Source organism: Salmo salar, chromosome 01 (assembly GCF_965601325.2).
Source record: "Salmo salar chromosome 01, fSalSal1, whole genome shotgun sequence".
In the NCBI taxonomy this organism is placed as follows: domain Eukaryota; kingdom Metazoa; phylum Chordata; class Actinopteri; order Salmoniformes; family Salmonidae; genus Salmo; species Salmo salar.
In genome coordinates, this window is record NC_138291.1 from 67,088,195 (window position 1) to 67,102,038 (window position 13,844).

Consider the following 13,844-nt stretch of genomic DNA (forward strand, 5'->3'; position numbering starts at 1 on the left):
AAAACAGCTTCTATCTCATGGCCATCAGACTGTTAAACAGCCATCACTAACATTGAGGGGCTTCTGCCAACATACAGACTCAATCTCTAGCCACTTTAATAATTGGATGTAATAAACAATGCCACTTTATATAATGTTTACATACCCTACATTACTCATCTCATATGTATATACTGTACTCTATACCATCTACTGCATCTTGCCTATGCCGTTCGGTCATCGCTCATCCATATATTTATATGTACATATTCTTAATCATTCCTTTACACTTGTGTGTATAAGGTAGTTGTTGTGAAATTGTTAGATATTACTCCATGGTTGGAACTAGAAGCACAAGCATTTCGCTACACTCGCATGAACATCTGCTAACCATGTGTATGTGACCAATAAAATGTGATTGTATTTGATTTGTAGTGCTCATGCCATTTAATCAGCTTCTTGATTATGCCACACCTGTCAGGTGGATGGATTGTCTTGGCAAATAACAATGCTCACTAACAGGGATGTAAACAAATGTGTGCACAGAACTTGAGAGAAATAAGCTTTTTGTGCGCATGGAAAAATTCTGGGAGCTTTTATTTCAGCTTATTTAACATGGGACCAACACTTTAAATGTTGCGTTTAGATTTTTGTTCAGTATAGTTAATATCGATGAATGGATTAACATTCTTTAGTCGCTCTCACGTTTTTTACAAAATTAAATTGCTACAGTACTAATGATACACACTTTTGTCAGGGAAAGAACACCACATACTGCAGAATGTTTCACATTTGCTTTCTCAATATGACAGTACAATACAGTTTATTTTTTTACTTTACCTTTATTTAACTAGGCAAGTCAGTTAAGAAAAAATTATTATTTTCAATGAAGGCCTAGGGACAATGGGTTAACTGCATTGTTTAGGGGCAAAACAACAGATTCTTACCGTGTCAGCTCGGGGATTTGATCTTGCAACCTTTCGGTTACTAGTCCAACACTCTAACCACTAAGCTACAATACAGACAAGTCTCACCAAAATCGTTGCTCCTATGACAGTGAAGTAATAATCTAGCATCACCTTAACTCTGGCTGCTCCCTCCCAATCCTGCTTAGCCTTTTATGAGGGTAATGATGCAGACTAAATATAGTGCCCTCAGACACATCTTAATTATGCAGTGAAAGCATGCAGTGAAAGCATGCAGTGAAAGCATGCAGTGAAAGCATGCAGTGAAAGCATGCAGAAAGCATGCAGTGAAAGCATGCAGTGAAAGCATGCAGTGAAAGCATGCAGTGAAAGCATGCAGTGAAAGCAGTGAAAGCATGCAGTGAAAGCAGGGGAGAAGCCACGGAAGTTCAAGGCCAACCGCGGTACTGCAGGCATTGTTTGCAGAAAACAGGATCCCCATTATATTGAATGTAAAAATGCTCGGTGGTTTTCTTCCTTGTAAAGAAAACACCAGATATATGTCCTTGAACCGATTATTTTTTTAATCGCACACAGACAAAGTTATAAGGATCATTTAGTTGCTAAAGGCAGCTTGCCGTATCCGGTTGGCCTTCCGCTTGTGAGAGGGAGCAGCCCTGAACTAGCCTGCAAAGTCCCTTCCTGGAGCTCAAACTGTGCATGTTATGTCGCCATCTTAACCAACTTAATTTGGTGTGTGTATTCCTGATGGATGCTTGTGTGTTTCTCGAATAACCTTTTCAAACCCGGAGAGAGGGCCATATCAGGCAAAGAGACGCTGCTGCGCTCCAGACGGTAAATTCACAAACAGCTGTACTGTGACATGTCAGTCAATCTCTTACCTGCCTCTGTTTTACACATACACACATGCAAAACACACACACAATGTGGATGTCCGACAGCCAAACGTCTATCTTGATTGGAGATATGAACTACCTTCTGTATCCCGTTATCATGATTTTCTTTACTCCATGTCTTTTCTGATTAGGCACACCTCAGAGAATAGTTGCCCATTGTCATGTTTATCTGACTGGGTTGATCTGGGAGCAAAATGACTATTTGTGTGAGTGAAAAAGAAGCCTGTGTGAGGCTGGTTTTATCAGTGGATCCAGGTTTGCCCATTTTGGGTCTTGGCAGATAAAGCTTCCTTTCTATGGTGACGATTTTCTTGGAACAGCTGAGGCGCCCCTGGCCTGCTAATGCTAGAATATTCCCCTTCACAACCTTAATCCACCACGTCTGAATTTCTCTCTTTACTTCTGTAGGATTTACAACAAGCTCCCTGAGGTCACTAAGAAGAAGGAGGAGGAGGAGAAAAGGAGAGTGGTATCGCAGACCAACATATTGCGGGCAGAGCTTTTTAAAATGGTACGTTCGGTTGGTGCTGGGACTTTGTGACAAAATAGTCACAGCATAGTTTTCCTACTCTAGTAACTAAAGTGTTGAAGAAGACTACTTGGACCAGCGTTATGAGTGCACTGGGAGGCATTCAATGTGCTTAACTTAACACAAGGAAGGTTAACAAGGTTATAAGATCAGAACAAATATTGCAATATGGTTAGTAGGCCTATTTCAATAATAGACTTGCATGAGATATGTTCTGGGATATTTGGAGGAGGTAGGCCTATTTCAATAATAGTCTTGAATGAGATATTTTATGAGAGGTAAACAGAAAGGAAAACACCGCACGCTGCTGCTCATGCTCCCAGGTGATATTTATTTATAACATTGTTTCGACCCTTATGTCTTCATCAGGCATCCATATCCCAGGTGGGGGTGGAAGGTCCTATATATAGGGGCAGTACTCAATGACATCACTTCCTGAAACAGGAGGTAAAAAAATGTAGAACTTAGGTTCACAATATTAACATTCAATGTATCAAAATATATGATCATACACACAGGAATGTGATCATTTACAGTAATATACATACACATACAATATTCAATTAGGATTTAAAAAATACAATAATTTTGACATTTTGAAACTATAAAAACGGTTTGAAGTCAAACTCCTTGTTAAGGCCAAGAGGAGACCAGTGTGTTGGGCCTGTGGATCCAGAAAGATTCCCTTTGAAGTTTCCTCTCAATGTCCCCTCCCCTGTGTGACATCTTGACCATTTATATTCCAATGTATCTCAGAGAACTAATAGGATGTCCAGCTTGTACAAAATGAACAGCAAACAGATGTTTTGTCTCACCGGTCCGTATATTGATGTGGTGCTCACAGATCTGTGTCTTAAGGCTTCTACATGTTTTCCCTATGTAAGACAGACCACAAGGACATTTCAACATGTAAATAACATTGGTAGACATACAGGTAATCAGGCCTTTGATATTAAACATTTGTCCTTTGTGAGGGTGGGTAAATGAGTTGCATTTGTACATCAAGCTGCATTGAGCACATTGGCCACATATGTAATTACCCTCCAGAACCTTGTCCAAGAAAGTTTCCATTTTCTCTGGTGGGTAATCAGATTTAACCAAAATGTCTCTCATTTTTGGGGTTCTTTTAAAGACCTTATGAGGGGGATATTGAAAAATGGGTTTCAACTGTGGGTCAGTACCAATAACATACCAGTGCTTCCTGATCTTGTCCTTAAATGCCTTCCCCAATGGTGAGTATTGGGTGAAGCATGAGGGGACATGTTCTGCTTTTTCTTTAACTTCTGGTTGAAGGCTTTCCAACTGTGTTCATTAAAGTAGAACTTGAGGGCCTCTAGGCCGCCCTGATGGGGGATGTTAGTATATAGACTGGTAACATCAAAAGTACCCAGAATAGAATGTTCAGGTATATGGTCCACACATATCAAAACAATTCTAAAATCAATATTCTATAGTATGCGTGGGGAGGGAGACGCCCAGGGTTTCACAAAATGGTCTACAAAGGTAGAGATATTCAGCTTTCATACTTGGATGAAGTGCCATTTGAAATACAACATAATTCTCCAAGAAAAATGCATGAACATTTTCAGCATGCTCGTTTTACAATCTATGCCCAGCAGAGGCTGCTGTTTGACTTCTTAATAGAATTTCCTCCTTACTGTAATCTATCATCGAAATGTCTACACAATCAATATCTTTGCACTGGTGTGATGTATTCATGTTTCACTGTTGCTTCAGTGCCGTGTGTGTGTGTGTGTGTGTGTGTGTGTGTGTGTGTGTGTGTGTGTGTGTGTGTGTGTGTGTGTGTGTGTGTGTGTGTGTGTGTGTGTGTGTGTGTGTGTGTGTGTGTGTGTGTGTGTGTGTGTGTGTTATATCTATTATATGTGTTTTAGTAGGAACCAAATACTTTGTGTGTGGCCTTTCCTTATGGCTGATTATCAAATAAAATTGGCCACATACACATATTTAGCAGATGTTATTGCGGGTGTAGCTTGTATTCCTAGCTCCCTCAGTGCAGTAATATCTAACAATACACAACAGTACACACAAATCTAAAAGTAAAATATCGTGATTAAGAAATATAGTCATTTTAGGACGAGCAATGTCAGATTCCGGAGTGTGTATATACACTACATGACCAAATGTATGAGGACACCTGCTCGTCGAACATCTCCACTGTTCTGGGCAGTGGTGGAAAAAGTACCCAACTGTCATACTTGAGAAAAAGTAAAGATACCTTAATTAATAGAAAATGACTCAAGTAAGTCACCCAGTAAAATTCTACTTCAGTAAAAGTCTAAAAGTACTTGGTTTAAAATATACTTAAGTATCGAAAGTAAAAGTATAAATTCCTTATATTAAGCAAACCAGATGGCACCATTTTCTTGTATTTTTTAATTTACGGAAAGCCACGGGCACACTCCAACATTCAGACATAATTTATAAATGAAGCATGTGTGTTTAGTGAGTCCGCCAGATCAGAGGCAGAACGGATGACCAGGGATGTTCTGTTGATAAGTGCATGAATTTGACTATGTTCCTATCCTGCTATACTTTACACCAGGCTTTCCACTAGATGTTGGAACATCGCTGCGGGGACTTGTTTTCATTCAGCCACAAGAGCATTAGTGAGATCGAGCAATGATGTTGGATGATTAGACCTGCAGTTGGCATTCCAATTCATCCCAAAGGTGTTCGATGGAGTTGAGGTTAGGGCTCTGTGCAGGCTATGTTTAGTGTTCCATATTGAGGACTGAAGAATCATACACACAGGTACAAACACACACAAACAAGCACACATAAAATACACACTATACACACACATACTTCTGGATAGTGTGTTGTTGTAGAGTAGTGGCCGGAGGGAACACACTAAATGTATTGTGTGAAATCTGTTGTAAAATGTATTTTAATGTTTACATTTTTTATTATAACGTATACTGTAATACTGCCTCAATTTTTGCAGGACCCAGGGCCCTGAGCTTAATGATGAGCCTGGAGGGTACTATGGTGTTGAAGGCTGAGCTTTAGTCAATGAACAGCATTCTTACATAGGTATTCCTCTTGTCCAGATGAGATAGGGCAGTGTGCAGTGCAATGGCGATTGCATTATCCTTGGATCTATTGGGGCGGTATGCAAATGCGGTGAGTCTAGGGTCTAGGGTGTCGGGTAAGGTAATATGATCATAAATGAGCCTCTCAAAATACTTAATGATGACAGAAGTGAGTGCTACGTGGCGATAGTCATTTAGTTCAGTTACCTTCGCTTTCTTGGGTACAGAAACAATGGTGGACATCTTGAAGCAAGTGGGTACAGCAGACTGGGATAAGGAGAGATTGAATATGTCTGTAAACACTCCAGCCAGCTGGTCTGCGCATGCTCTGAGGACGCGGCTAGGGATGCTGTCTGGGCCGGCAGCCCTGCGAGGGTTAACACGCTTAAATGTCTTACTCACGTCGGTCACGGAGAATGAGAGCTCACAGTCCTCAGGAGCGGCCCGTGTTGGCGGCAATGTGTTATCCTCAAAGCAGGTGAAGGTGTTTAACTTGTCTGGAGCAAGACGTCGGTGTCCACGACGTGGGTGGTTTTTCCTTTATAATTTCTGGTTACTCTCTGTTATGGCGCCTGATCCTTCGCCTCTCATTTTTATTACATGGGCTAATCTAGAAGTATACTGATGGTCTGAAATGCCTGAAATGTTGATGCATCCTTTCAGATCAGCAGTATGCTGGTCCAGGAGCAACATTTGCATAAATTCAGTTGGTAATTCAGGGAGTTCATGAAATGAAAAATCCTCATAGAAAACAATGAGCAATTTTCAAATTATTAGGGGAATTTTGTTTTTACTTCCGGAAGTGTCTGTTTACAAATCCTAGGACATAGAAGGGCATCTTTATTAAATGGCAAAATAGTGACATTACTCCAGCATAAGAGGAGAGTGATAGCATTGTGGGCTGTTTGGCCAGATAGCAGGTTATATTTATTCCCCCACTGGAATTTCTCAGGGGACAGACAGTTGATGGAAGTGAAAGCCAATTTAAAGGGAGGAATCTGTCCCGTTTGAACTACAGCTGCTTATAGAAGATTGAAATAACATCTAGCTGGGGATTTGTGTATTTACCTGCCTTTGATTTCTAATTGCTTTGTTTGTGGATTTGCAGAAACTTCTTGACCAGATCCTGAAGAGTTGAATGAGGACAAACTTGAGTTATTCACTGCTAAACCTTCAACTCACTTAGTTCACTCTCATCCTCCTAGGATTCATGACCTTATACATACTCACTTAATATTCAATGTATATAAAAAAAAATAAAAAACTTTTTGCTATGTAACTACTGGGTAAAAAAGGCCATGCATATAAACATTTATTCAAATGTATACAGTTGAAGTCAGAAGTTTACATACATCTTAGCCAAATACATTTAAACTCTGTTTTTCACAATTCCTGACATTTAATCCTAGTAAATATTCCCTGTCTTAGGTCAGTTAGGATCACCACTTTATTTTAAGAATGTGAAATGTCAGAATAATAGTAGAGAATGATTTATTTCAGCTTTTATTTATTTCATCGCATTCCCAGTGAGTCGGAAGTTTACATACACACAATTAGTATTTGGTAGCATTGCCTTTAAATTGTTTCACTTCTGTCAATAGTTTTGGGTAGCCTTCCACAAGCTTCCCACAATAAGTTGGGTGAATTTTGGCCCATTCCTCCTGACAGAGCTTGTGTAACTGAGGCAGATTTGTAGACCTCCTTGCTCGCACATGCTTTTTCAGTTCTGCCCACAAATGTTCTATAGGATTGAGGTCAGGGCTTTGTGATGCCCACTCCAATGCCTTGACTTTGTAGTCCTTCAGCTATTTTTTCACAACTTTGGAAGTATGCTTGGGGTCTTTGTCCATTTGGAAGACCCATTTGCGACCAAGCTTTAACTTCCTGACTGATGTCTTCAGATGTTGCTTCAATATATCCACATAATTGTCTTCCTCATGATGCCATCTATTTTGTGAAGTGCACCAGTCTCTCCTGCAGCAAAGCACCCCCACAATATGATGCTGTCACCCCCGTGCTTCACGGTTGGGATGGTGTTCTTTGGCTTGCAAGCCTCCCCCTTTTTCCTCCAAACATAACCATGGTCATTATGGCCAAACAGTTATATTTTTGTTTCATCAGACCAGAGGACATTTCTCCAAAAAGTACGATCTTTGTCCCCATGTGCAGTGAGAAACCGTAGTCTTGCTTTTTTATGGCGGTTTTGGAGCAGTGGCTTCTTCCTAGCCGAGTGGCCTTTAAGGTTATGTCGATTTAGGACTTGTTTTACTGTGGATATAGATACTTTTGTACCTGTTTCCTCCAGCGTCTTCACAAGGTCCTTTGCTGTTGTTCTGGGATTGATTTGCACTTTTCGCACCAAAGTACATTCATCTCTAGGAGACAGGACGCATCTCTTTCCTGAGAGGTATGACGGCTGCGTGGTCCCGTGGTGTTTATACTTGCGTACTATTCTTTGTACAGATGAATGTGGTACCTTCAGGTGTTTGGAAATTGCTCTCAAGGATGAACCAGACTTGTGGAGGTCTACAATTTTTTTCTGAGGTCTTGGCTGATTTCTTTTGATTTTCCCATGATGTCAAGCAAAGAGGCACTGTGTTTGAAGGTAGGCCTTGAAATACATCCACAGGTACACCTCCAATTGACTCAAAGGATGTCAATTAGCCTATCAGAAGCTTCTAAAGCCATGACACCATTTTCTGGAATCTTCCAAGCTGTTTAAAGGCACAGTCAACTTAGTGTATGTAAACTTCTGACCCACTGGAATTGTGATACAGTGAGTTATAAGTGAAATAATCTGTCTGTAAACAATAGTTGGAAAAATGACTTGTCATGCACAAAGTAGATGTCCTAAACAACTTGCCAAAACTATAGTCTGTTCACAAGAAATTTGTGGAGTGGTTTAAAAACGAGTTTTAATGACTCCAACCTAAGTGTATGTAAACTTCCGACTTCAACTGTAACTAAAAAAGCTGTAAAAACCAAAATTTAAAACAAAGTTACTTTTGTCTTCCCGAAGTTACAAAAAAAAAAAAAAAAAATACAAATCAACATATAAATATTTGATGTCAATTGTTATTGCCATACCTACAGCATACCTTGATTTTATATGTACATAAATAAATAAAAACATATTTTTTTAACTCTCGCACTGCTGAATTCTTGTTGCAGGTGTGTGGGAATAATGTGGTTTCTTAAAAAAAAGACAAACCTGCACACTGCTCATGCTCGTACCACAATTTTTATTCAAACTTGCATGTTGACTGCCTCTCAGAGCTTTTTATATCCACGTTAACTTCATAGTATTTAAAAGACTATCCAAGCTCCTGACATGATCGCTTACAGTGTATACATCTGAGAGAGGAATACACTGGAATGATTGTTGTACTCTCCATACAGACTGAAATGTATTCACTTTATAATGGTAATGGAATTGACAGGGTTGAATCATCCTGTTTTGTATCGAACCACATTATACGTGTACAGTCTGAAGGCCAGGGCCATGAGGTATTGTGGAAACCTGCAAGGATAATTGAGGTTCTGTAAAGATGACATACACTGCCCACTCTAGTCCTCATACTTTGAAAGTATCCACCTCAGTTGACATACTGTAACTGAAAATTTCAACCAAAGCAAATTCAAGTTTTTCTCTAAGAAATGTTTTATATTTAGCCAGCTAGAGACCAATTTACACTGCTGCAGAGTTAGTCATGGTCATGTTTTTAATTAGATATGACATTCTCAGTGGAAAATCATTGGAAGATAAATGTTGTAGGCCTATAAGGTGTTGGCTGTTGAAATATAGGCTACTGTGAGCGCAACGAAATGGTTGGGTTTATCAGCAAATTTATTTGTTTTGGCTTTCTATCACTGAATGATTTAATGGTTATAGTAAAGATGTTCACAAATATTCAGTGAACTTCAAATGTAATAATTCTCCCGCCTATGGTATTTCAGAGTTTAACATGTGTTGGGTCGGAACATTGGTGAAGACAAAAGCATCTTAACTTGTCATTCATCTGTGTCTGAGATGTGGAGAGCTGAGAGAGAGTCAGCCATCATTGACTTTAAGTCAGCACTGGGGCTTGTGGAGCCTCCCATCCGGAATGCTGAAATTCCCAGCTAATGGAACTCAGGAGACAGGGAGCGTCTGTGAAAGAGCCCTTTGTCGTCGAGGTCTTTGACGACAAACCCAGAAGATGACATCGTAATCAGAGCTGAGACATCAGATTAAAGCGAGGGACTTCAGACTCAGAGTACAACTAGCTTGTAAACGTGACTGACATGACAGAGATTAACAGGACCGATGTTCATGTGTACGGAGACGCGTATTTGAACATGCTAGGAAAAGCATAAAGCAATCTCCATGGGGAGGGGGTAGTGTAAGGAATATGTCGGAAATAGTCCAAATCCACCTTCATGGTGAGAAGACTCATCATGCTATAAGTTGGAGGGTAGAGAACACAACCAAAAAGATTACATGCGAAACTGGAGACAGGCAGCTAAACAAAATTCCAGGACACATTTGCATAGGATAAAGTGTCATGTACAGTACAGCAAGAGACTGACCACATCTTCATACTGTATGAGGCCTTTGTAACAGAGAATTATGGCATTATGCAACTATGTGAGACACAGGCAGAAAATAACAGTGCAACTATTCATGTATATTCCATAGAGCGCCTAAATGCGCCTTTAGGCTAAACGGGTTACTTTAATGACACCCACAAACCACTGTATTGATAGAACTGACCTTCTCTTCGGAATGACTTTCTGTAGCCATAAGCGAATTACCCCTGTTCCAGTGGCTCAGCATAGACTGACAGCCTATACATTATGAGGAGAGGGATGCCTATGTCTCTCAGGAGCACAGAGGAACATACTCCGGATCATATAGCCTACTGTCTGGGACGACTATGGCTTTTGATTCTAATCTTCCATCCTGGAGACAGAGCAGATGTGTTCCTTTGAGTCACTACTGTTAAGTCTGAGTCAAGCTGATTAAAGATTATTGATCAATAACAGAAAATGCAGGCCACCCGGGTGGCACAGTGGTCTAAGTGGGCCTATAGCTGTGCCCCCGGGTGGCGCAGTGGTCTAAGTGGGCCTATAGCTGTGCCACCAGAGACTCTGGGTTTGAGCCCAGGCTCTGTCGCAGCCGGCCACGACCGGGAGGTCCATGGGGTGACGCCCAATTGAATCAGAATACAGTGTATTCTGGCAGCAGGTCGATAGTTCAAATCTGTTGCTGTGCCCTTGAGCAAGGCACTTAACCCTAATTTCTCCAGGGTCGTTGTTGACAATGGCTGACCCTGGCTGAGACCCCACTCTCTGAGTGACCACATTTCCAATTCACACATGCGTGTAATAAACACGTGTACGTGTGTGAAATAGGACAAATATACCAACCAAATTACTATTCTAAGATTAATTCTAAGGTAGGTAGAAAAAGGTTCCCAGCAGAAAGACATACAGAGGTACAAAATGTAAAATATACTGAACAAAAATATAAACGCAACATGCAACAATTTCAAAGATTTTTCTGAATTACAGTTCATATAAGGAAATCAGTCAATTGAAATGAATTCATTAGACCTAAATCTATGGATTTCACATGACTGGGCAGGGGTGCAGCTATGGGTGGGCCTTGGAGAACATGGGCCCACTCCTTAGCCACTTGGCAGCCACACCCACTGGGGAGCCAGGCCCAGCCAATCAGAATGAGTTTATTCCCACAAAGGGGCTGTAATACAGAAATAAATACTCCTCAGCACCACCCCCACCCCGCTCAGACGATCCCACAGGTGAAGAAGCCTGGTGTGGAGGTCCTTGGCTGGTGTGGTTACTGTACACCTGGTCTGCGGTTGTGAGACCGGTTGGACGTACTGCCAAAATCTCTAAAACAACATTGGAGGCAGCTTATGGTAGATAGATTAACATTAAATTCTCTGGCAACAGCTCTGGTGGATATTCTTGCAGTCAGCATGCCAATTGCACGCTCCCTCAAAACTGGAGACATCTGTGGCATTATGTTGTGTGACAAAACTGCACATTTTAAAGTGGCCTTTAATTGCACCCAGCACAAGGTGCATCTGTGTAATGATCATGCTGTTTAATCAGCTTATTGATACGCTACACCTGTCAGGTACAGTAAATGGATTATCTTGGCTAAGGAGAAATGCTCACTAACAGGGATGTAAACAATGTTGTGCACAAAATTTGAGAGAAATAAGATTGTGATTTAGGGGATTTTTTATTTCGGCTCATGAGATATGGGACCAACACTTTAAATGTTGTGTTAATATTTTTGTTCAGTGTAGATAAGAGGAATCAAGGAGAGATTTTACAAAAAAGACAGTCAATATTTATAGGAAAAGCAAATATATTCCTATGGGGCTATACAATTAAAATGTGTTGAGTCAAAAAGGATCAAATTAGAGAGAGAATAGTTTTAAACTGTTTTTCAACAGAACATTGTACAAGTATAGGAAACATGCTGAATTGTGAGTACAACTTACATTTGAATATTAAAATAAGTAACACGAATTAAAATACAATAAACAACAGAAATAGTAATAAAAAAAAAAAGTATTTTGTAGTGTAGCATATTTTGTCCCGGATTGGCATCGTTTCCTTAATTTGATTTGCAGACACTTGAGCCATGGAGATTTATTAGAACTGACTCCTACTAAGCGACATCTGCCCGTTTATCACACAGCGCACACAGTCCAGAGAAACGTGCAGGAGCAGCATCAAGCGCACATACCCAGCAGCATCAAGCGCACATACCCCCCTCAGATTTGTCCTTTGTGTGTGTGTGTGTGTGGTGGTGGTGGTGGTGGGGGGGGGGGGGGGGGGATTAATTACTAAAATAAATGTTTAAGCCCACATTTTATCAGAATTATTATTTATAAAAGAATATCTGTCAGACGTATTTCGCAGAGGGGGCACACTGACTGGGCCATTAATGTGGATGCTACCATGATTATGCATATAATTAATGATGATAACTCATAATAATGATGAGTGAGAAAGTTACATAGGGTCAAAGATCATACCCCCAAGGCATGCTAACCTCTCACCATTACCAATGATTTACCATTCATTTCTATTGGGCACAAAATAATCAGAAACACAACCAAAATGAACAGTAAATGCATCCAACAAGTTTGTAGTCACAAAGCTTGATGTAGTCATTGCGTGCTAGAAATATGGGACCAAATACTAAACTTCTGAATACTTTATTGAGAAGAATATTTCATTTTGACCCCTACTTTTCAAAGAAAAAATGTATTACTTGTTAAACTAAATCTATTTATCTGAGCAATTGTATTAGTATAAAATATAATTTCCCAATATTTTTGGAGCATACAAAATAGCATGATGGAAAACTCGTTATACCGGCTGAATTAGAGCTATTCTGCCTGCTTGAACGGCGAATAGCTCAGATACACCTGAAAACATGAAATGACCCAGGAATCGATAGAACATCGCTCAGAGATGAACAAATACGATATAACATTTAAAATGCGTGAATCTTTCAATTAACAGTCAAATTGCCATGTTTACATATTCCAAAATCCTTCTATGAAGTATATGTCTATGGTCACAACGCAACAAGTTGTTCAATATTTGGAAAAATTATTTAAATGTATCCAAATTCGACACTCTCTCTGACCTCCATAGAAAACTCCTTGCTTGTTGGGCGAAACAACAAAAAACGCCACCTGCTGGAGGGAGATAGATTTTCTCCACTCGACTCTCAGCTGCGCGACACACGTCATCAATTGGGCATCATGCGTGTTCATAGCTTCTCCCTCATTGTGGAGGAGAAGAGTGTAGCGGCTCCGATGTAAAATACTATGCTGGTCTCGTGAATCAGACTTCTTATGTAGGCTATCTCTGTTTTCTGTCGCTCCGGCCTACTTTTCCTTTTCATTTTTCAAACCCACTTCTCAATGTCTTGGAGACATAATTGCCAAGTTCTTGAGCGCAGCATGCAGGGATTTCAACATGCTTGGATAAAAAGTTTGACAGCTCCTCTTTCGTGGTCCAGTTCTGAGGAGTTTCGGACCTGATCCGACTCTAGGCTACTGCTTTGCATCCCGCATCCTGTCAATCAATCGTGGACAGCATAGTATGGTCGTGTCGTTTCCGTAATACAATCCGAACACATTTTCCCCAAAACCGGGCAACATGACAAACTGGAGTTGGAATAACTTTGCGTTTCTGATTGCTTTTTATGTCTTGTCCATGTCCGCTGCAACGGGCAATACAGACAACACACTTCTGAATTTACATGACGGTAAGTCTCTATTTGAATTAGCAATGATGACAGTTTTATTCTTTGCACTATATACAGTTTACAGTGTGTACCAAATGTCTGTCAACGTCAGTCTAAATAGATGAAAACGGAATCAACCTTAATTAATTCAGCTATTTTATCTAAATTATCCATTAA

At 40.3% G+C, this 13,844-nt stretch overlaps 1 protein-coding gene across 2 annotated transcripts in view; it reads left to right on the top strand.

Annotated features, from left to right (window-relative positions):
• The first annotated feature begins 13,184 nt into the window (after nt 1-13,184).
• Nucleotides 13,185-13,844, top strand: part of adam12b (ADAM metallopeptidase domain 12b) — a 169,787-nt gene continuing 169,127 nt past the window's right edge. For both annotated transcript variants that reach the window (XM_014204336.3, XM_014204340.3), the window contains exon 1: nt 13,185-13,688. In XM_014204336.3, coding sequence (XP_014059811.2) covers nt 13,580-13,688 — 109 coding nt within the window. In that variant the 5' untranslated portion in view covers nt 13,185-13,579. The remainder of the gene's footprint in view (nt 13,689-13,844) is intronic.